We start from the raw sequence: 20778 nt of genomic DNA, 5'->3' as shown, positions 1-20778 counted from the left end.
AATAAAAGCTATGTGCTTTTTCCTGCTTCTGAATCCATGTTGCTGAATTGCTCTTGCCCTCAACTATGTGTATATGTGCACATATTTTTTATGATAATGGGATCATTTATATATACTGATATCATATGTGCCTGAATGTGTGGATGTATATGCGTATATAGGTAGATACAGACTTAGTCTGGGCTTCCCTGGTGGCTCAGTTGGTAAAGAATCTCCTGCAATGCAGGAGACCTGGGTTTGATCCCTGGGTCAAAAAGATCCCCTGGAGAAGGAAATTGCAACTCACTCCAGTATACTTGCCTGGGAAATTCCATGTCTCTTTTAAGCCTAAAATTTGTTATGAAGCTTGTATCATGTAAATAAATTTGTACAGTATTCCATTTAATGTCTATAGAGTATTCTGTTATTATATAAACAATCTTTTGTTTTACTAATCCCGTATTGTTGAATATGGAGGTCATTTGCAATTTGGAGTGGCTATAATGCTGGTTATCTTTATGCATACATCTGGAAATGCCTGATTTCTTTCCTTAGGATATATTTAATTGCTATTTAGAGGCTATGTGCTTTTTCCTGCTTCTGAATATATGTTGCTAAATTGCTCTCCTGAAACATTTGAGAACTACTCTTGCCAGTCGTGTCTGAGAATGCCTGTTTCCCCACATAATTACCAACTCTACATGCTTTCATTGATTCTAGGTAATAGTTTAATATGACTTCCCAGGTGGCCTAGTGGTAAAGAATCTACCTGTGCGCTGGGTTGGGAAGATCCCCTGCAGGAGAGCATGGCAACCTGCCCCAGTATTCTTGCCTGGAAAATCCCATGGATGGAAGAGCCTGGCTGGCTACAGTTCATGGACTCTCAAAGAGTTGGACACGACGGAAGCAACTTAGCATGCATACAATAGTTTAATAGGACATTTTCAAAGAGGAAATTTATTTTCAGCATATAATTAAATAGATAAATAATTAGACAAGTAGATAAAATGAAGTTACAAGTTTATAAGTTTCTTGTGAGATTGGACTTTTGTCCCTTTATGGATACTGGCCATTATTAATAATATTTTGTGAGATACATGTTAATTATTTTGCTCATGTTTGGATGGTTCAAAGTTTTCCTTTTGGCTTATAAATGTTCTTTATAGTTTTCCTTCAGTTGTTACATTTTTTTCCTGTTTCAGGTTATGGACTATAACATTAATTTGGGAAAACACCTTCTTCCCTTGGTGGTTCAGGTGCTCAAATACTGCTCTTGTCCTCAACTCCGGCATTATTTCCAACAGCCACCTCGTTGTTCCCTCTGGTCCCTAAAGCCTCACATCCGGCAGATGTGGTTGAAGGCCTTGCTTGTCATTCTTTACAAGGTGAGTTGCTGTAGTCAGTCTTTTTTTGGGTGGAACAGTTCTTTTAGAGAGAACATTTAAGAGATCTAAGCTCAAAATTGTGTAAGATGGTAACTTGACCTTCGGAAGATTCATGATGTACAATTAGTATTCAGAAGTGAAGAACTTTTGGAATGAAAATAGAAATGTAGACCATGCCAAATACTCTAAAATGTTTAAAGCCAAATACTATGAACATGGATCCATAATCTCTGTTTATGCTCAGAACCTCATGTTTTATCTATGTATTAATTATTACATCAGAAAACAAGAAAACTATTTAAAATTGTACTCCTATATTATGTTTATGCCGGCTCATTTTCTTGAAATGAATTAAAACTTATAAACTGGCATGCATTGCCATCCATAATTTGGTGCAAGAGGGTGGGGATACAATCCCTTGTTCAAATAAAACCATGGTAAGAATTGACGTTTCTGCTTACCCAGAAGAGACTGAGAAAAATAGGTAGCAAGATCGAGTGGAAAGACTTACCCTTGAAAATAACTGTTTATATTTTTCTCCCTCCATTTCATTGAGCAGTATCCATACCGAGACTGTGATATCAGCAAGGTCCTTCTGCATCTGATTCACATAACAGTCAATACACTCAATGCACAGTATCATAGCTGCAAGCCCCATGCCACGGCAGGACCTTTGTACAGTGACAACAGTAACATAAGCAGATACAGCGAAAAAGAAAAAGGTACTTTACATATCTCAATTCTATCCCAAACTCAGCTTGCATACGTAATACATTTCTGGACAATGTTTTCCTTAGACCATAGAGGAACACCCCCAGGTACTATTCTGGAGTAAAAAAAAAAAAAAAAAAAAGACTTACTGCTTCATTAATTCTCCAAATTTCCCATGAATGTTGTTGCTTTCCTTTTTTTAAAATGAGCACTAAAGAGAAATAATTGATATGCTTCTAAATCCTCTTTCATGAGAAATCATGTTTTGCAAAAAAAAAAAAAAAAAGGAAAATTGTCTGCTGTCTGGTTAAGGAGACTTTGTAAGCCTTTTTCTTCGTGTTGGAAACATCTTGCTTTGGGCTGTGAAATGATTCTTGGTTGGTACTCAGTGGTGCCATGATCCTATCCAACTCTGGTTTGCTTCTGACCTTGTGATTAGATTTGAATGGAGTCTAAATGTGTTGAAGTGGTCTTTCTTAGCCTCCTTATTCAATAAGAATTAATTTAAGGCAACTGAAATCAAATATTTTGCATAGGTTCAAATTGTTTCTAGTATCAACACTTTTTTGTATTGATAGCTTTTCTGCAAAGGAGGCAGCAGAATGAAACTTTAGCTAGAGTAAACTTCCAGCCTGGATATTTTCAGGTGAGAACTGCAGAGCCAAGATGTGTGTTTTTAGTATCTGTTGCAGGGTGACTAGACTCATGAAAGATGACATCATCTCATACAGTCCTGGGAGAAGCCAAGTGCCCCATGACTCTTAGTAGTGTTCACAGATTCCTTTTTGGTAGAACTGCTCTGCAGATGTCTGAATAGGATGGATTGGAGCCAGTATTCTATTGTTCATTTATTACCCAAAGTTCAAGACTCTAGGTTGGCCAGAGATGGGACTGAGAGAAAGTTCTTTAAGTTCTGATACCATTCAGATCCTTCCTGAAGAATATCTTGTCTACCATCTTAGGTCCTAGTTTCTGGGAAATTGGACAGACTCAGTTAAACTATAGATGTCATCAGTGTGGGCTCAGTACCTGGGCCACTCCCAGATGAACATTTCTGAGAGAGGAGCCATGCTGAAGTCTTCCTGTCACTCTCATTCAATTCATTTTGAGAATTATCACTGATACAAAGTTATGTAAGGGAAGTTACATAACTCTTGCTCCAAAAAAGCTGTATTTTTCAAAGGAGAGTATTTTTAAAAACGAAATAAATAAAACAGAACATTGTATTGACAGGCTTCCTCATTATCGCAGAAGTTCACTGGGAGTTTTGTATCCATTTTGATCATTAACGCTTATTTTTTTTTCATTTGACTGAAAAGATTATTTTGATTACTTTGTCCAGCATCTGCTGTTCAAATTTCATTTACTTACAGAATCTTGTGTTTTAAGACAGAATCGGTCCTTAAAACTTAACTCTAAGCTTGTACTGCCCTTATACTCAGAGAATCTTAAATAATCACAATCACACCTGAACCTCATTTTGCCATACAGGTAGATATAAATATAGGCCAAACACCATGATTTCAATGATGTTGAACTTGAATAGTAGGTTAATTCCATTCACTGTGGTATTAATGCATTTTTGTAGCCTCTTCTCTTGCTGTTTTGTACATGGCTTTGACCTTTTCAAAGGATGAAAGAAGAAAATTTATTAAGGGAATTTTGTGGGTTGCAATATAACAACATTTTCCTCATTAATGTGTTTTGGGGTTTCTCTTTGATTTAAAAGTGGCCAAATGGGGGTAGAAAAGGACACAGAAACAAGCTTGCTAGGACTCTAAGTGACCAGTTTGTTTATGGAGCCTCAGGACCATAATAGTCAAAGATTCTTTCTGGGGTTCATAAAAGCTGCCCATGGCAAACTAGAGAAGAGTCTTACTTCAGTGGGGAGATGTTATTTTCTGTTTTCTTTTTCCTTTGTTTACTCTTTCAGTCCATAATCATTTGTGAAGCTTTTGAGATGACCAGTGGCTTTTCTAAGCTTTTTCTGTGTGTCGTGTGTTTCATTTTCAAGTGTAGAGTACAGTATTTTGCATTGACAAAGTATAAGGTGCATGTACTGTTAGGCTGTGTCTATGCCAGTTCTCAGATCCCAGGAAGGCATGTATTTGTGGAAGGGGCAAGATCTACTCATTGTGTTTAATTTACTTTTGCCAAATTAGCCTGAAAATTCACCCAAAGCAGGCACGTTTCAGGAGTGTCCCAGATTCCTGACATGTATTGGTTATCTGCTTGTTAAGTGCGTTGAAAAAGTTCCCCATGAAGGCTCTGTTGGAATATTGAGATGGCTCTTTTGAAAATGCTGCCCTTTGTGACACTGAAATTGAGGGGCAAACTTATACCTGTTTGTTCTGCTCAGCTTATGAATAATTTGACACCTGAATGAAAGGCCCAGCTGGGCTAGGCTTGGGCTGGTGTAGGAACCACCCCAGACTGTGTTCCATGATGTTTTCGTTGAAATGCTTGTGTAGACACAGCCTAAGAGAGAATAACCTCTTAAGTGTAATTTTGACTTTCTCTCCCCAATTAGAAGAAGATAGTGTTTTTGATGAATCTGATATTCATGATACACCTACTGGACCCTGCAATAAAGAGTCTCAAACTTTTTTTGCAAGATTGAAAAGGATAGGCGGCAGCAAAATGGTGAAATATCAGCCGGTTGAGATGAATGTTCAGAGAAGTATGAATTTTTTCCTCTTAGTAATTTTATGCAGAAATGTTGTACTCTACCATTTGTTTGGGGTGAAATCTTAATTTTATTATGTTACTACACATTTTAATACTGTTGATTTTATATATATGTATGCATAACCAGTATATATATATACACACTTATATATATACGTGAATTGACAGATACATCACTAACGTCATGATTGTCTTAGAGGGCCATTGCTTGATTTGATTTGTTGCGAAATGTTTGCTTCCCTTCCACACAATTTGAATACAGTTTTCTAGATCGACCTCAGCCAAAAGCGATCCCCTCTCCAGCACACAAATGAATAGAGCTGAGGGATTATCCTGAAGCCTGATTTTGGAAATAAGATCTTAAACTGCCATTTGGGGGTTCTTTCATTCCAAAGTTTTCTGGTTTTGAAATTAGAATGAACCTGATGGAAACTTGGCCAGAAAGTCAGTTTTCCCTTTTGGTGGAGCTGGGGTTGTGATTATTATCGATGCCAATTGTATGCCCAAGTATGAGGGGAAAAGAAAGTTGAAATCTCCAAGTAAAATAGTACTAGCTTTTTCTGTTTTAATCAGGTGAAATAGAACTGGCTGAATATAGAGACACGAGTGCATTACAAGACAACATCCTACACTGTGTGAGAGAAGAAAGCATTCAGAAAAAAAAGCTGCGCTCTTTAAAACAAAAATCTCTTGATATAGGAAATGCAGACTCCCTCTTATTTACATTAGACGAGCACCGTAGGAAGTCCTGCATAGACCGCTGTGACATAGACAAGCCTTCTGCCCAAGCTGCTTATTTTATGCAAAGACAGCATGACCACGGACGATCTAGACAGAATTCTGCCACAAGACCCGACAATGCCGACATCCCCGAGAACCTAGCTGTGGAAGGTTTCCAGGAATCTCGGAGGCCGGTGATACCAGAAGTTAGGTTAAACTGCATGGAGGCATTTGAGGTGAAAGTTGATTCCCCAATAAAGCCTGCCCCCAAAGAGGATTTAGATCTGATTGACTTGTCCTCAGATTCAACATCTGGGCCTGAGAAACGCTCTATGCTCTCAACGTCGGATAGCGACTCTCTTGTGTTTGAACCTCTTCCCCCTCTGCGAATAGTAGAGAGTGATGAAGAGGAGGCCGTGGACCAAGGGAATGAGGGTGCCTCTGGGCAGAATGCTGCCTCTTCTCCCTCTGTCCCCAGACACCCCTCTGTCCTCAGCCTCAGTACAACGCCCCTCGTGCAAGTAAGCGTGGAGGATTGTTCCAAAGACTTTTCTTATAAGGACTCAGGAAATAACCAGTCCGCAGGTGACAAGGACGCCTCTCTCATAGCTCTGGAAGACCCCACAGACTCTGAAGAGTTAGTCAAGACCGAGGAGCTGCAAGAGTTTTCTTGTGGCAGCCCGCTCACGCTGAAGCAAAAACGAGACCTCCTTCAGAAGTCGTTTGCTCTCCCCGAGTCGTCTCTGGACGATAATGCTGAGCTCAGCACTGAGGAGGAGAAGCCTGGTGGGCTGATGCCAAGTTCAGGGGCAAAAACTGTCCTCCTCAAGGTCCCTGAAGATTCGGAGAACCCAATGGAGGGTGAGAAGCCTGACGCCATCGCTGAATCAGACACAGAACAGAACCCCGAGAGGAAGGCAGAGGAGGAGGGAGCCGAGGAGTCGGAATTTAAGATTCAGATTGTCCCCCGGCAGAGGAAACAGAGGAAGATTGCGGTCAGTGCCATCCAGAGAGAGTACCTTGACATTTCCTTCAACATTCTAGACAAACTGGGTGATCAAAAAGATCCAGGTGAGCGCCTCCTTCTTTCTCCCAGCCTATGTTCAAGTGTGTGCCTCTTACTTGTAAGGGTCTTGGCACTGAGTATGCATCAGACTCTCAGCCTTAAAATGTCAGGGGATGACATTATCATTGCTTCATTATCACTCTGAACCCTTCCTGCTTACTGCAGCGTGTTGGATTCAGATGTGGTTCTGTTGGCTCCATAAATGTTTTGATATTGGTTGTTCCTCAACTCTACAGTTAATTCTTGATCACCCTTGGCAACAAAAGGCAATGATAAATTAATATCAAGACATTCCAGATATCACTTTTGTTTTCCTCAAACAACAAAAGTCATTAATTGAACTCTTTTTGCTTTCTTTTTTTCCTTGCTATATACTTCAGTGAATTATGATACAGACCAAAGGAGGAACAAACAGGAAGGGGTAAAATAAAGCAAAGAGTACTTGGAATGGTTGAGAATTGATTGTATAATCATTTAGGGTCTATAGATGACTACATATTCTAACCAAATATCAGCAGCCTGGCAGATGTGGTGTGCCCCTGGGAACCAAAATGAGCCCAGTTACATCCCACTCTAATCCATGGTCACCAGTTGATGGTGAAGCTGCCAGAGAACAAGAACTTCCTGCCTCAAATGTCACGCCTTGTGTTTCCTGGAGGCACTGATTCTAAGAGGGATTCACTTGGAAAAGTGACAAGCTGATAGTCTACCTCATCCTAAAACACAGTCCTCTGCTCTGTTAGCATAATACTGATCAGAATGGTTCTTCATTTCTCAGCTCATATCTTCAAAAAAAATAGAATGGGAATCTTCAGAAAAAAAAAAAAGGGAATTGGTCTGGGATGATTATTTTAGTAGATTCATAAACTGAAAGACATTGGGCACTGACAAAAATCTTGGGGACCTCTAATCACCCCTCATTTCCTACAAGAGGACACTGACACTGAGGAGGTGATGCGCCCTGCTCTGGGTCATACATCACTTCTCTCTCTACTCCACAATGAAAGCAGCTCCCAAGAGAATAGGCTCGACCTTTTTATTTGCTTCAGGCATTTCCTGAGGTTTCCAGCAGTTCTCTGCCTCATAAGACAGAGCTGTGTTATCTCAAAGGTGCCCTGTAAAAATCTGTTGAATGAACATGAATGTAGTTGGAAAAGGTCATGCTCCAGTAAGGCAGTGAGGGAAGAAAAAGATTCTCATGATAACAAGAAAGTTTAAGAGTGTTTCGAAGGAAACTGGGACACCTTTTTATTATTTGGAGCCAAGAAAATTTTTGCATGTAGATGGAGGAAAGCACTGACCTGTTATAGAAACTATGGAGGTCTATAGGGGGATATATAAGGAACCTTATAATCTCAGAGAAGGCAATGGCACCCCACTCCAGCACTCTTGCCTGGAAAATCCCATGGGCGGAGGAGCCTGGTAGGCTGCAGTCCATGGGGTCGCAAAGAGTCGGACATGACTGAGGGACTTCACTTTCACTTTTATGCATTGGAGAAGGAAATGGCAACCCACTCCAGTGTTCTTGCCTGGAGAATCCAGGATGGTGGAGCCTGGTGGGCTGCCGTCTGTGGGGTCGCACAGAGTCGGATACAACTGAAGCGACTTAGCAGCATCAGCATAAGGTCCATGAGGGCATGGCAACCCACTCCAGTATTCTTGCCTGGAGAACCCCCACGGACAGAGGAGCCTGGCAGGCTACAGTCCGTGGAGTCGCGAAGAGTTGGACACAACTGAGTGATTAAACACATAAGGTCTATAGATGGGTATATAAGAAACCATTTAAGGTCTATAGGGTGGGTATATAAGAAACTATATGAGGTCTCCTCGGTGGGTATATATGATATATAGGTTGTATATAGGTTACCTTATTTTTGTTTCCATATGTCTGTGTATTGCCTTCTTTATTCATCCTTAGGTCAGATTGTTCCCCAGGCTGCCAGGGAGGAGATTGGTATTATATTAATATATTTGTTACCAGAATAAGAAGGAAAGTATCTGACAATTATGATGACATGTATTTAGAGTTTTCATAGTATAGATTATACCATCATAATAATTTTATATCTGTATAGTGTCCCACGTGCCACAAACATACAGATCACCCCTTCCTTGCTGGGGGTTGGAAGGAGGCTCCCATGCTCAGAGTAAGATTCAGGCTCCCCCAGACCTTCTTGCCTCTATCAGTGGTAGTCAAGGGAGACCAGACTCACAGCCTTCCCATTGTAAATCACCTTGAAGCTATCAGGTCTCCTGGCATTGTGTACTTTCCCTCTGTTCATGTCAGTTCCTGCAAGAAGCCCCAGATCTCCCTTTTTCTATCTCACTCCAGTTTCCATGAGGCCTTGCGCAGGTCCTATCCAGCACCTTTCTTCCATCTTATCCCAACTCCTGAAACTTTTCCTCCATCAGAAATGCATCGTGCTTCATGAGCAAAATCCATGGTATGCTGTCTCCGCTGTTTCCTTTACCTTCCTAGTCAAATGAAAGTCCAGTTTTTCCCTGAAGATACTGTGTCCTTAGGCTAGGGCCAAGGTGTGGACACCTTCCTTGCTCATCATTTCCCCTTTCAGACTATTTCCACGGTGTCTCTAAAAACACTCAGCTCTGAATCTCACATTATTTACCCCTGACTTTCTCATTGACAATTTTAACACTGGGCTCATTTTTACTCTTTCCTAAACTATTCCTGTCTTAATTCTCATTGATTTCAATATTAGTACAGATACTACAGAGTCTTCGTACAGTGTCTTCTGACACTCTGGCTTCTCAGCTCCTTGAATTCATCTTCTCCAGAGACTGTTTTTCATCTCCCACCATTGCTCATTTACTCATTCCCATGCTCATATCATAGAACTTGTTATTATCAGTAGCTGCAGACTGTCCATGATGTCAGTCCAATGTCTCCCATTCTCTGATTGTCATTTCCTCTCTCTCCGGATAGCACTGTATCGATCCTGTTGCCTTTCACTATCCTTCCCCTACTTCATGTCTTTTCTTCTCAAGTTGATTATTATAATCCCTCCCTGCCTCTATCATCTCTGACCTTTGCTTTTTTCAGACTTGCTTGGCTAAACACAACCCTTGTCAAATCTGTCTTTCCATCTACCAGCACCTGTACCTGTCAGATGAGTGACTGGAGAAAAACATGTAACAGTATTGACCGATCTCATTTTAAATTCATGACTACAAGCATCAACTAGGTCCTTCAAGCTACTCGGCAATCGCACCATATATCCCTCGTCCATTTACGTTTCCATCCTCCTGACTATTTCATAGCTACTTTTCCTTTCAAGCTTTCGATGTCTCTTCCTATTTGACCTAATCAGGAAAGATTTCCACATCTTCCTCCGCCATTACCTGGCTCCCTTCTGTCGTCTGCACTCATACACCTGGCCTTCTTAGCTATAAGTGAACTGTGTTTTGGTCTGAAGTCAGCCTTTCCGCGTGTGGACACAATTCCATCTCTCTTACTTACTCAAGAATGTAGGCCTGGAAATTCTCCCGTGTTGCTCTTCCCTTAGTTTTTTCTAAGATACGTTTGACTTGAGAATTACAAACATCATCTATCTCATTTATCTCTCTTAATAAAAACTCCTGATCCCAATTCTCCCAATTGTTATTTCATTTTGCTTCCTCCTTTTTAGCAAAACTTTCCCCCCTTTTTCTACTAAAGTAAAATTGATACACAATATTATATTAATTTCAGGTGTACAACATAGCAATTTGACATTTACATAGTACTTTACAAAATGATCACCATGATAAGTTTAGTTACCATCTGTCATCATTTACAGTAAAACAATATTATTGACTATATTCCCTATTCTGTATATTATCCTGTGACTCATTTTATCACTGAAGTCTGTGCCTCTTAATCCTCTTTACTTATTTTGTCTGTACCTCCATCCCCCTCCTCTCTGGCAACCACCAGTTTGTTCCCTGTATCTGTGAACCTGTTTCTGTCTTATTTGTTCATTTGTTTTGTTTTTAGGAATCCACATATAGGTGAAATCATATAGTATTTGTTTTTGTCTGTCTGATTTACTTCACTTAGCATAATACTCTCTGAGTCAGTATGAGTGAAAGTTGCTCAGTCGTGTCTGACTCTTTGCAACCCCATGGACTGTAGCCCTCCAGGCTCCTCTGTCCATGAATTCTTCAGGCAAGAATACTGGAGTGTGTTGCCATTTATTTCTCTAGGGGATCTTCCCCACCCAGGGATTGAACCCCAGTCTCCTGCATTGCAGGCAGACCCTTTACCATCTGAGCCCCCAGGGAAGTCCCATAATACCCTCTAGGTTTTAGCAATACTTTTAAAGGAGTTATCTATAATATCACTATCTCCAGTTTAATTCCTATGAAGCTTCCAGAGTTCAGTCAAATGTCACTTGTCAAGGTCACCTGTGGCCTCCACTGCTAAATCCAGTGGTCAGTTCTTAGATATTAACTTCTGACTTAGTAGTTCACAAAGTTTCTCACTCTCATTTCACTTGGCTTTTGGATACACATTCTCTTGGTTTTCTGCATATTCAGAGGTCATTCCTTCTCAATCTGTTTTTTCAATTCCTCCTTATCACCCTAATGAGGGAATCGCCTAGGCTCTTTGTCCTTGGTTCTTTTCTCAGTTCTATCTACACTGGTAATGGTGATCTCATCTAGTGGTGGCAATCTCATCTAGTCTTATGGTTTTCCATATTTTCTGTATGCTGAGGCAATTCCATTAGGTACCTGCTGCTGCAATAATGCTGTGTAACAAATAATCATACAGATACCAGCAACATTTAACAATAAGCATTTCTTCAATTCAAGGGCTATTGAGTATCTGTGGATCAGCTAACCTAAGCTGGACTGGGTGGCCAGCCTCCTACTGGGACCTTTGAAGGCTGGAAATATTTTTCTTATGGTAATGGAAGAGGCTTGAGAGCAAGCCCAATTGCATAAAAGCTCTCTAAACCTTTGGTTGTATTATCCCTGCACACATTCCATGAGTCAAAGAAAATCACCTGGATGGACCAAAGTCAAGAGGAGAAATATATTCTGCCTCTTCAATGGGAGGAACTTCTAAGTTACAGGGCAGAGGTCATTCACTCAGAGAGGAGGGAAGAATTGGGGCCGTATCTGCCAAATATTGCAGGAGACACACTCATAAGCCAAAACTGATCTGCTGTTTATCTAAAATTAAATTTTAACTGGGTTTCCTCTCTTATCTGGCCTCCTTAATCTACCTTGTAAAATCTACCCAGAATCTGGCCCTTTCTCACTGTCTCCTCTGCTTCCACCTTGGTCTGAGCCATTAACATCTCTTAGGATCAACTGCTATAGCTTCCTAACTGGGCTCCTGCCTTCTTCCCTTATTGCCTTTGTATCTTCTCAACACAGCAACCACAGTGATCCTTAAAAACGAAATCTCATGTTTTTACTCTGTTTTTACAGAGTAAAAAGTAAATTTTTTACCTTTACTCTGCTCAAAATCCTGCATTGGCTCTCATTTCTATCATAGTAGAAATTCAGGTCCTTTAAATGGCTGGAATCTTGTGTGTCCTAATTCTCATTAGTTCTCTGACTTCATTTTTCAATTAATTAGTTCTCTGACTTCATTTATGCATGATTCTCTCCATATTTCTTCTATTCAGCACCAGTGGCTCCTGCCATTTATTGAACATTCCTTTTATTTTCCTATCTTGAGGCTTTTACACTGGCTGATCCCTCAGCTTGAAACTGTCTTCCGTAGATACCTGAGACTGCCTGGCTCTTTCTCTCATTGTGCTTAATTCTCTGATCAAACATCAGGTTACCAATGAGGCCTTGACCACGCCCTATCATCCCTACCTGACATCTTAGAATCACTTTCTCTTCTCCAAAGACTTACTCTCCTAACATACAATAATTTATTTACTTTTATATGTGTTAATTATTGTCTGTTTTCCCCACTAAAATGAAAGTTCCAAAGGCAAGGAATTTGCTATGGTTTGTTCTTTGGTTATATCCCAAGTGCCTAGTAGAGTGCTGGCAAATATTTGATGAATGAATGAATCAATAATATGATATTTTATTCACATCAGTATGAAAAATTGAATGGAAAAATTTTCAGCTAAGTGTATAGCTCTATTCAAATATTTGTTGTCAAATTATATAGAGATGGAAGGCTTCATAAAAGCCTTAAGAGGACTGACTTTTGGTCAGTCCCATTATGATTTAAGACCAAGCAAAAATTTCCTGGCTCAAAGAATCTTCGTGTACTAATGATTATTAATAACTGTCTTACAGTAATGACACTTCTTTGAAATTAAAGAAACAAATGATTTTAATAAGCATATCCAAACTCTAAAAGTCTCAACAATATATCAAAGCATTCTTGCCTTTAAGCTTTCTCATTCTGCATCACTGGTAATATTATTATGCTATGTGTGTGTGTGTGCTCAATTGTGTCCAAATCTTTATGACCCTGTGGACGGTAGCCTGCCAGGCTCCTCTGTGCATGGAATTTTCCAGGCAAGAATACTTGAGTGGGTTGCCATTTCCTTCTCCAGGGGATCTTCCTGATCCAGGGATTGAACCGGTATCTCTTGCGTCTTCTGCATCAGCAGGCAGATTCTTTACCCCTATGCCACCTGGGAAGCTACTCTTACTCTTATTATTTATGGCATGGTAGCAGCAAATATAAAACAGAGACAAATAATAATAAAGGAGGTAATTGTGCTTGTTTTTAACTAGTGGTTTGTGGAGAATACCTAGGAGAAACACCATAACCTAATCTTCAATATCTTAATGACTAAGGAATTTAAAATGAGTGGTAGTTTTATACTTTATTAGGAGAGTTTGGGGAACATTGTAACAATTATACTTTTTCGTTATCAAGAAATTTCTTATCTGACAATCATATCTATTCAGAAAGACCTCTGAGAACGAAAAATAGAGGTTCCCAAATCAATGCTTAAAAGCTTTTCTCCTCAGCCCCCTCCTAGGATGCACTTTACTTTCATTTCCGACAGTTTAATAATCACCCAGTCGAACAGTGTCTGCATGCTTACATTGTATGTGTGTATGAATGTATGGTGACTTGCTCTGGGCCAAGAACAAACAATTGATAATATATTGCAGAGGAGGAGACACTTGTCATGAAGCTTATGAATTTGAGGTCTTTTAGGGTGGACATGTTGTAATCATGGAAACCCTAGTGGTAATTCCAGACTGTTCATTGAGTTCAATATCTAGAGAGTATTGCTTAAGATGGCAAGGAGGCTTATAAAGAATTTTAGGGGTTTGCAGTCAAAAACTATTGAACTTTTCAAAAACTTAAAGAATCATCTTCACCTAGAATAATGTGGGACAGCTTGTTTCTCAATACTGAAAAAGACTATTATTTTGCAGAAAATATTTCAGGTTGCATTTGTCAACAGCAGAAACAAATGATGCAGTCTGTTTCTTGCTCAACTAATAAAATAGAATATAGTAAAATTTTATTTTCTAACAAAATAGAAAAATCTGAGTTACTAGTAAGTTATTATTCTGACTTAGATACAGTCCCTGTTCTTAAATTACTTATGGTTTAGCAGAGGTTATGGACAGGTAAATAGACACTTGCATTTTAGTGTGTTAATTTTGGTAAAGGTTACGACAGGGTACTCTGGGATTACATAAGAGGGTCACATGATCCAGTTTTTTGTTTGAATGTGGGGTTGAGGATCCTGGTTGCCCTTTTGGAGGAGGAATTATCTGTACAAATTGAGATGTAAGTGATAAGTAGGAAACTGCCAGACAGAGGTGAAGTGGTAGCATGAAACAGGTGGATTACCTGTAAGTGTCTTTGGGATTTGTATGAAAAGAAATCCAGTTCTTGAAAGGTGCAGGAATATGTGATGTGAGCGTGCCAAGCCCTAGCTTTGTAACAGGACTGTTGTTAATCTCTGAGAGGTATATTGACACATGCAGAGTGTAACGTGGAAGCAACTCTCCATGGAACTTTGAAGCCAGTGTGTATGAGGTTCCAGTAAAATCGTTAGTAGGGCCAGAAAGTGTGTAATGATTTCAATGGGAGTATTGAGCAAGAGTGGGAGAATATATGGAAAAGGTTCCCCAACTTGCTTTTAATCAGTGTCCTGAATCCTAAATAATATTTTTGTTGGTAGATCCTGCTACTAAAGGACTTTCAACTTTGGAAATGCCACGAGAATCCTCATCTGCCCCTACGCTGGAAGCAGGTGTGCCAGAGATGAGCAGCCATTCCTCCATATCAAGTAAGATTTCCTTTGATGATCGTTTCGCCTGTCCATCGATTGTAGAACATGATCTGCTGCCTTGTTTTCAGTTTCACAGTCTTGGTATTGTTTTTTTCTTTAACGTTTGTGTTAGCTTCCTAGGTAATGCTATCTTGTGTGTTCCCAGAGACTATGAGATAGAGGCCCACTTTTGTCAGCATCTCAAGTGTTGATAAATCAGTATGGTCAATAAGCCAAGAATCCTAATTTGTTATGGAATGATCACTGCATTTCATAATTCAGTAAAATAAGTATTATATATGACTGGATTAAACACAAAACATGGAACTGGTTTAGGGACAAGTGAAAAACACCGTTTGTGGCAGAATTTTTACATGAAGCACCTTTGTTTAATTTGAATCACCTCCATCATTGACAAAAATTTTCTCTAAGTTGTCATCAAATAAATGTATCAGTTATATCATGATTCCAAAGTTATTTCTGAATGTAGCCCTCTAGGATCAGAAAATTAAATTGGCGTGAAACTTTACTGGATCTATAGGAGGCAACTATTTTGAAACTGCCCTGTGTTGTTGGGTCCTAGATTCTCCCCATGAGGAGCTTGCATTCTATCGAAGTTTGAAAATAATGGTGTCCACCTGGCTCAGTGGAGTCAATTAAGAGATTTTAGCATGAGACATTCTCAGAGATACAAAGACACAAACAGACCTGTAATTTCAACAGACCCTTGTCACATGTGCCGGTATATTTCATGTTCCATGTGGATGCTGCCTCAAGGCTAGTGAGTTTTCATTTGACCGTCTTTTGAAATAAAGATGATCTTGAAAACCAGATGAAGATCTTAACTTAAATGTTGGACTGGTAGTATGGAACAGCATCATCTTCATCATTCATTTTTCCATGCTTTCATTCATTCAGCAACTATTTATTAAGAGTTTGCTGAGTGCCAGGCATGATGCTTGGCACTGGTGATCAAAGGTGAATAAATAAGATATAATTTGTTCTTCAAGCATTTACAGACATAAATAGTAATAATTGCTACCAATTACCATGTTCCAGGCACTGTGCTGAATGGTTTATACACATTGTTAGTTTATTAAGTCCTCCCTTTGGTACTGTATGACAGATAGTATTGACCCAGTTTTATAGACTAGGAAACAGAGGTTCAGAGAGGCTAAGTGATTTGTCTAAATTTGCACAGCTATTAAGTGATAGAGATAGGAACTGATGCTCGGTCTGTTTGATTTTTCAATTTCCTGGTATTTTTCAGTAGGGAATACAGCTTAGAGCTTCCCTGATGGCTTAGTCGGTAAAGAATCCGTCTGCAATGCAGGAGACCTGTTTTTTCCTGGGTCGGGAAGATCCCCTGGAGAAGGAAATGGCAACCCACTCCAGTATTTTTGTGTGGGAAATCCCATGGACAGAGGAGCCTGGTGGGCTACAGTCCATGGGGTCGTAAAGAGTTGGACACAACTTAGCGACTAAACCATCACCACAACTGCCTTAGAATAATTTAAATTCAGTTATAACAGAGATTATAGAAATTCGAAGAAAGTGTTTCCAAGTAACATTTATTTTCCCTTTGGATAGCAAAGACAAATGGCTCATTCTGAACCTAATTGTTCTTATGTATCACAAAAAAATCTGTTTTAAAGCATGATAAAATGCCCATTTTTTTAAGTCCACATACTAAAATCATGAACATGTATCTTCTCTTCCTAATTTGCAAGAGTCATCTATAAAGAGATAGTGAATTACAGAGTTAGAATTCTAAGTTGAGTACGATTGAGTCAGGATGACTAACTCAGTTTGACTTCACTGCTAGCTAAATGTATCACAAAATAAATGTGTCAAATAAATCATGACCCCAAATCATGACTGAATCTAGCCCTTTGGGATTTAGCATAATGCATCATTAGATTTCCACCTTTGTCCTCCTCTCCATTAAAAGCATGTGTTGGATACACACCAGCTTTTGATGGTGTGTTCTTAGAGGACAATGCCAGGTGCTTTACACACTGTGCTAAGCACTAAGAGCTTTTACTCTCAGGGAATTCTTCTGTCTTTAAAAACAACTGATAATTGGAGAAATTGTTCTATCACTAGAGGTTTTTAATCTTTCTTTGATTTTGTCTGATAGATGCTAATTTTTAAATTTGGTAAATCTTCTCAAAGATTTCCACTTTTGAATTTTACATGAAATTTGTTAAATTTTCTGAAAGATTGCTGCCTTTGAATTTTACCCGAAGCTGCACTTTCAAGTGAATCGTGAAGCTATAAAGTTTACCAGTCAACCTCAAGAATCAGATTTTTCATATTACTTTACGTAGTCATTTCCATGAATTCAGTTAACATGGAGTCCAAGACACAAGAATTCCCATCACACCCCTCTCTTTTGCTCAGTTTATCAGCTGATTATTTTGTAGCTAAACATGCCATAACCACCATTAATGAAGCAGCATGCTAATTACATTAAAAATAATGTCATAATTAAGTTCACATCACACCAAGTTGCTGTCTTGGTACCATGACTGTGAAACCTGTATATAACGCGTAAGGCTTTCTAAGGGCCATACAGGCTTCTTGGCTTCTACCGTCCTCTCCTAGACCGTATACATTTTAGAGCTTCAGTTTCTGAGATTGTCCTTATAAGAAAGTAAATAACCCCAAATTCTCAAAATATCTAGTTGTTTGGGATCATGTAGAAAAGGCCTGTCAGATATGCCCTTCCTTTCTCACTGGGTTGCTGACAGGTATTGGTGGGACCACTCAAAGAGGAAAACAAGGGTGGGAAACAAATTGCCTTCTCACTCAGCAGTCGATTGGCAGAAGTGCTTTCCACTGTTTTTCTGGTTAGAAAATGCTTAATGTACTTAACATGTCAATCATGGGATATCTGTCAATGCCTAATTGCAAGATAAAAACTTTACCACTGTTTCATTTAAAACAAAGACGCGTACTAGACTATGCTTGTGGAATGTTATTGGATTCACATTTTTCAAACAGTAAGCAGAGGCTTATATAGAGATTGAAAACAGCATTGATTTTGGAGTCAACACGTTTTGATTTTATGACCACTTCATTAACTCGTTGGTTCCAAGTAACAGTTTCATTTGCTTCAATTTCTCTCTAAAAATTGGGGTAGATATGTGTCATCCTACTCCAAAATATACATGGACAAATACACACACACACACACACACAGGACCTCAGGGGGATATCAGGAGACTGAAACTGTATGTGCACAAGCTCCATTAAAGAAAGTTAAGCTATAAATTATTTACAGAAGTAGTAGTATCTGTCTTGAATCTTTTGGGGAATAAGAAAGAGTATATAAATGAAGAAGTAAATGAAAATATTACACTGTTGTAACTGGGGTAAATATTTACAGGCTACAGATGAGTGCTCATAGCCACTCTTTCTTTCTTTATTGAGTAAAGAAAGGCACCAAGAGTAGCATAGTGCCTTAGTTTTTCATCTGAACAGAAGCATACAACTTACTAAATGATTATAAATAGCAGATGAAGGTTCAATTAAGATTCTGTATGGCTGTGTAGAGCCTTTGTGTGCTGTGCAAATTTATTCCCCTTAGTAATCATCTCCTAATTTCCTCCATATAGCTCAGTATAGGCAGATGAAAAGGGGATCCCTGGGAGCTCTGACAATGAGCCAGTTAATGAAGCGACAGCTGGAACATCAGTCTAGCGCCCCCCATAACATCAGCAACTGGGACACTGGTGGGTCAAGCTTTTCTTCTTGTTTTACCTCTCAGATTAGGGAATGCCACTTTCTCTGTGTCCCCTCTGCTTCCTTGGGAAAGAATAGATTTTGTTTTGTATTCTGTGGTTCAAACATTTTTTTTTTTAAACCTAAGGTAATGAATAAGTCTATTTAAACTTTCTGAGTGTTTAAGAGCCACAGGTTCTTCCATCTAAGCTGCTCCAACTCTTTTTATTTTTTGCTCTAAGACTCAGATTCCAGATAATTTTAGGCCATTTCTTTGGGGGTTAAATGATGTAAATGCATAAAGGAGGGTATGGAACTATGATTTCATGTTGCAAATTAGAAAACAAAACACCAGATTATCAATATTCTCTGTTTTATAAGTGATGATGTATCAAAAATAAGGGACTTTTTGATAGTAATGATAACAGTCATAACCAATGTCAGCTTAGTGACGTCATGATCTGCGGGTAGGTCTGGGAATATGAGCTCTGTGTTTTAGTTAGCAGGGTCACCAGGTTGCAGCTGCACACCCTCATGCTCATACGATGGAACTGCCTCTAACCTCAATTTTAAAGTAAGAATTGACTGCCATGACATGTCTATTTTAAACATGATCACCCTGCATTTTCTAAACTTTGTTACCACGTTCTGCACATGTACTACTTCCTCAAGCCAGTAGTACTGCCGCAATTTTGCTCTTTTGAGTGCGTGCCTTTCCTTTTTTTCTTATTTTAATTAAATGGGTCATTTGATTACAAGATTATATTTGTGAAAGCTTATCACAAGATGCATACACTACGGAAATATCAGGATTTACTAGTGTAATATGCTCTGGGGGCCAACACTTGGATAGGACTATTTTCAAATCTTGGTTAGTACTTTCTGGCTACAGTTATGTGAAATTATTTTAATAGCCTTCCTTATGACCAAGAATTGTAATGTCCACAAGACCAAAATATTAAGATACTGTTAATTTCTCATAGCCATAATATCTACATAGAGATTTCATCTTATTTTCCCCCACTATTCTTTAAAAAAAAGAAAAGAGAGCGAGAACTAATCTAGATTACTAACTCTTACACACCATACCCAATCTTATATTTAACAGATAATTTCAACTCTCCTGGCCTTTCTAAGGTTCTTAACATTTGAAAAGTATAGTGTTTTATCTTTCTTTTAGTGATGAGTGGTAGTGAATAATGAAATGACCAAAAGCCAGTGAGTTAAGGAGATAAGGAGAAAGACACTGAATAACCAGCTTTGAGAGTTTACTGGGTTTGGGTGAAGCTTTTTTTGTTCACACCAGAGAGGACCTTGTTTCTCTCTTTACTGAGCTGATGCTATGTCAGGAGCTGACAGTGGAAATGTTTATTCTGTTCATTCTCTGATAACTAAACACCCATCGTTTGTTAGGTGCACCTGAGGCCCTGGAGATTTTTTTTTATTATGCTATTACTGTTCTCTGTAACAAGCTCAGCCTAAGCTAACCATTGTAGATTCTGATTACAATTACAGCCTGGAGTGGTCGACTCTGTAGAGTTATAAAAAGGCAAATAGATCTCAAATTCTGTTCCAAATTTTAATCTAGAAAAAAATCTACATGATGCCAAATAACCCATTTAACTGAATTTTTCACTTCCCAACCAAACTGCAGCCTTGTTCATATCATTCTGATTTCTCATTTAATACTTGCCATTGACATGCTGTATGAATTTCTTTCATCTGAGTTTTCCTGGGCTTGTTTTCCATCCTCCAAGCTGATTCGCTAGTCACCAAGTCCTCCTGGAGCTTCATCTCAATATTCTCGCTTTTATTAGTATCATAAAAAGTTCTCCCCAAATCCAAGACCAGAGGAGAGTCAATGAGTGTGGAGTTTCATGTTAGGTGGCATGTCACTGTATATCACATACAGTGTTACGTTGATTCAGTGGCTTGCTCATCTCCAAAAGAAGACATCTGGTCCTGCAGACACACTGAGAAAGGCAGCCTAAAGCCTGGGTCATGATTAACTTACAGCAGCATGCACCTGCTCATTCACAGAGTACCTGCCACTTCTCCACCCATGCACATCTGATGGCTTGCTTCTTTGCCTCATCTTTCAGCTGAAACAAGTGTTCCTGGAGTGCTGCTCCTCCATCTGCCCTTGTCCCCTGATTCCTGTTCCTCAGCCCTCAGTCAGCTGCCTCTTATTTCCTTGCTACCAGTTCCACATGTTTTCTGGATGATCTATCTGGTCATTGCTGCAAATGATTACTTATGTTTTTATTGATTTGCATAAAAC

General features: G+C 39.2%; 1 protein-coding gene across 1 annotated transcript in view; it reads left to right on the top strand.

Moving 5' to 3' along the window:
* The window catches only part of UNC79 (unc-79 homolog, NALCN channel complex subunit), a 220807-nt gene that overhangs the window by 130612 nt on the left and 69417 nt on the right, over positions 1–20778 (top strand). The window contains exons 27-32 of the mRNA XM_040256595.1: positions 1182–1364; positions 1924–2086; positions 4606–4755; positions 5337–6554; positions 14682–14789; positions 18392–18508. Coding sequence (XP_040112529.1) covers positions 1182–1364; positions 1924–2086; positions 4606–4755; positions 5337–6554; positions 14682–14789; positions 18392–18508 — 1939 coding nt within the window. The remainder of the gene's footprint in view (positions 1–1181; positions 1365–1923; positions 2087–4605; positions 4756–5336; positions 6555–14681; positions 14790–18391; positions 18509–20778) is intronic.

This window comes from Oryx dammah, unplaced genomic scaffold, assembly GCF_014754425.2.
Source record: "Oryx dammah isolate SB20612 unplaced genomic scaffold, SCBI_Odam_1.1 HiC_scaffold_16, whole genome shotgun sequence".
In the NCBI taxonomy this organism is placed as follows: Eukaryota; Metazoa; Chordata; class Mammalia; order Artiodactyla; family Bovidae; genus Oryx; species Oryx dammah.
This window is presented reverse-complemented; position numbering and strand designations above follow the sequence as displayed.